General features: G+C 40.3%; 1 protein-coding gene across 1 annotated transcript in view; it reads left to right on the top strand.

Annotated features, from left to right (window-relative positions):
* LOC106883653 (uncharacterized) overlaps positions 1–2293 on the top strand; it is a 132002-nt gene that overhangs the window by 83274 nt on the left and 46435 nt on the right. The window contains exon 5 of the mRNA XM_052971436.1: positions 1646–1798. Coding sequence (XP_052827396.1) covers positions 1646–1798 — 153 coding nt within the window. The remainder of the gene's footprint in view (positions 1–1645; positions 1799–2293) is intronic.

The raw sequence follows: 2293 nt of genomic DNA, 5'->3' as shown, positions 1-2293 counted from the left end.
TATATATATATATATATATATATATATATATATCAGGACTGTTGCTATGGTAACAGAGCTAAAGTATGCAGAGTGAAGCTGCTCGGCACAGATTGACCTTGAACTTTGTCGCGCACGCACAATGAGTTATAACGTTATGTTGCTTGTAGCAGTGCTTGGAGGTAAAGTGTGTAGAGTATGGTCGTCTCATCACACCCCCAGAGTGACCATGGCAGGGAAAATTGAACAGAAGATCGGATTTCAGCTGCGCAGGACCTCTTTGGTTGTATCGAGGAAGACGAGCATTTTCTTTGAAAACGGTAATAACAGGTGACGAATTATGAGTCTATAACTATGACCCCGAAATCAAGGTTCAGTTTTTGAAGTGGAAGACCCCAAGAAGATTTCAAGACGCTCAGGAAATCTTAGAGAATTCGACTTGCTATACACAGAAAGGAGTTTCATGAATGTTTCCATCAGTGGAAACGACGCTGCATAAAATGTGCGGCTTTCGAAGGAGATTACTTCGACGGGGATTAACTGGCGATTTCAAATATGTTATAGCTTTCTTCCTATAATGCTAATCCCGATATTTTTTTAAGCAGACTTCGTATAAAACTGTTGTACTCACCTCGTTTTATTAATATGTAATTTGTTCCTTGAATACTTATATACATACACACACGCACAAACACGCAAATATAAATCTTTGTGTGTGTGTGTGTGTGTGTGTGTGTGTGTGTGTGTGAAGGCGTGTGTCTAGTGGTTAGAGTATTGCATTCATAATCGCAAGATCGTGATTTCGATACCCAGGCCGGCGGTGCAATATGTTCTAAAACGAAACATTTTATTTCCCATTGCCCCAGTCCACTCAGCTGTAAACGGATAACCCTGTGACGGACTAGCATTCCGAATATTGTCTTGCCCTCTTAGCCAGCGTGGTGGGGTGGTGGCAACATTAGAAAGTTACAACAATGCGAGGAAGTACATTGTAACAGCAAAGTGAGCTGTTGTTGTTGTTCGGCTCCAAGTCCGCACTAAATGAGCTCCAAGTCCGCACTAGATGAGCTCACCTTCGGTCCACAAAGCATTTAAGCCATGGACCTTCCGTTTTATTTTCAGACAAGCTAGGACTCCCCGTTTATCTGACTATGCTTAACATAAAAGGGGTTGATTTGAAGAAGAATTAGCTGCTATTGCAAGCAGTTTGAGCGATCACTCTGCGGTCTCCTCTCTTTTTTTTTTTTTTCGTCTCAAGTTCTAAATAGGCAATCTTGCTTTTTACTGCAATCACACGAGAATAATTGAAGAATTATTTCATGGCTTGCAATGTTGGATTAAAATCTATTATAGACAGAAAGGTTACCTGCAGAGAGATTCCTTAGAAAGAATTCCTCTAGATTTAATGCTATCCTTAGTTGAGATAATAAGTATCGCCGTAAGACGGCGATCTGGCAGAACCGTTAGCACACCGGGTGAAATGCATTTTGTCCCCCTTTACGTTCTGAGTTCAAATTCCGCCGAGGTTGACTTTACCTTTCATCCTTTTCGAGTCGATTAAATAAGTACCTGTTATGCACAGGGGTCGATGTAATCGATTTATCTCTCCTATGTATTGCTGGCCTTGTGTGTCAAAATTAAAACTATTATTAATCTCACGTTACAGACGATCTCCCGAGATGTGCCCTCTGTTCATTCGAGGAAGACTTCTGCTGCTGGCGAAACTCCCAATCTAACAAAGAACTGAAGTGGGTCCGCCATTTAGGATCTACACCAACTGAAAAAACAGGACCATTCAGTGATCACACAAGCGGATCAGGTAAGTTCTTATGCAGAAACATCATTCACTGACCATTGATTGTGTATCAATGTAGCCCAGGGCTACACAGCTGATTGTTAAACACGGCATTCGATGTGTCAACCTCACAGACAGCCGACATATCAATTTAGTTCCGTACATTCAGTCAAGTTAATTTCTTATGTGACAAAAAGACTCTACACTTACTTTGAAGAGCTTCGGTTGCATGCCAACATTCCATTGTGATGTTTCCTTGTAAAAACAATGCAGATATTTTGTATAATCATTGCTGAAAACCTCAGACAAAATAAATATCGTCTTATTTTCTCATTCTGTCTGTCCGTATATTTATCTCTCTTTCTATAGAGTTATTAATGGTTACCTCCATCCGATTCTCGATATAACTACCTGCCTGTCACTCTTCCACTCGCTTTCCCTCCTTCTCTCCCTCTCTCTCTCCCTCTCTCTCTCTCTCTCTCTTTCTATATATATATATATATATATATATATATATAT

The sequence above is a fragment of the Octopus bimaculoides genome, chromosome 11 (assembly GCF_001194135.2).
Source record: "Octopus bimaculoides isolate UCB-OBI-ISO-001 chromosome 11, ASM119413v2, whole genome shotgun sequence".
Taxonomy (NCBI): Eukaryota; Metazoa; Mollusca; class Cephalopoda; order Octopoda; family Octopodidae; genus Octopus; species Octopus bimaculoides.
The sequence above is the reverse complement of the archived record's forward strand: the minus strand, read 5'-3'. Positions and strand labels throughout refer to the sequence as shown.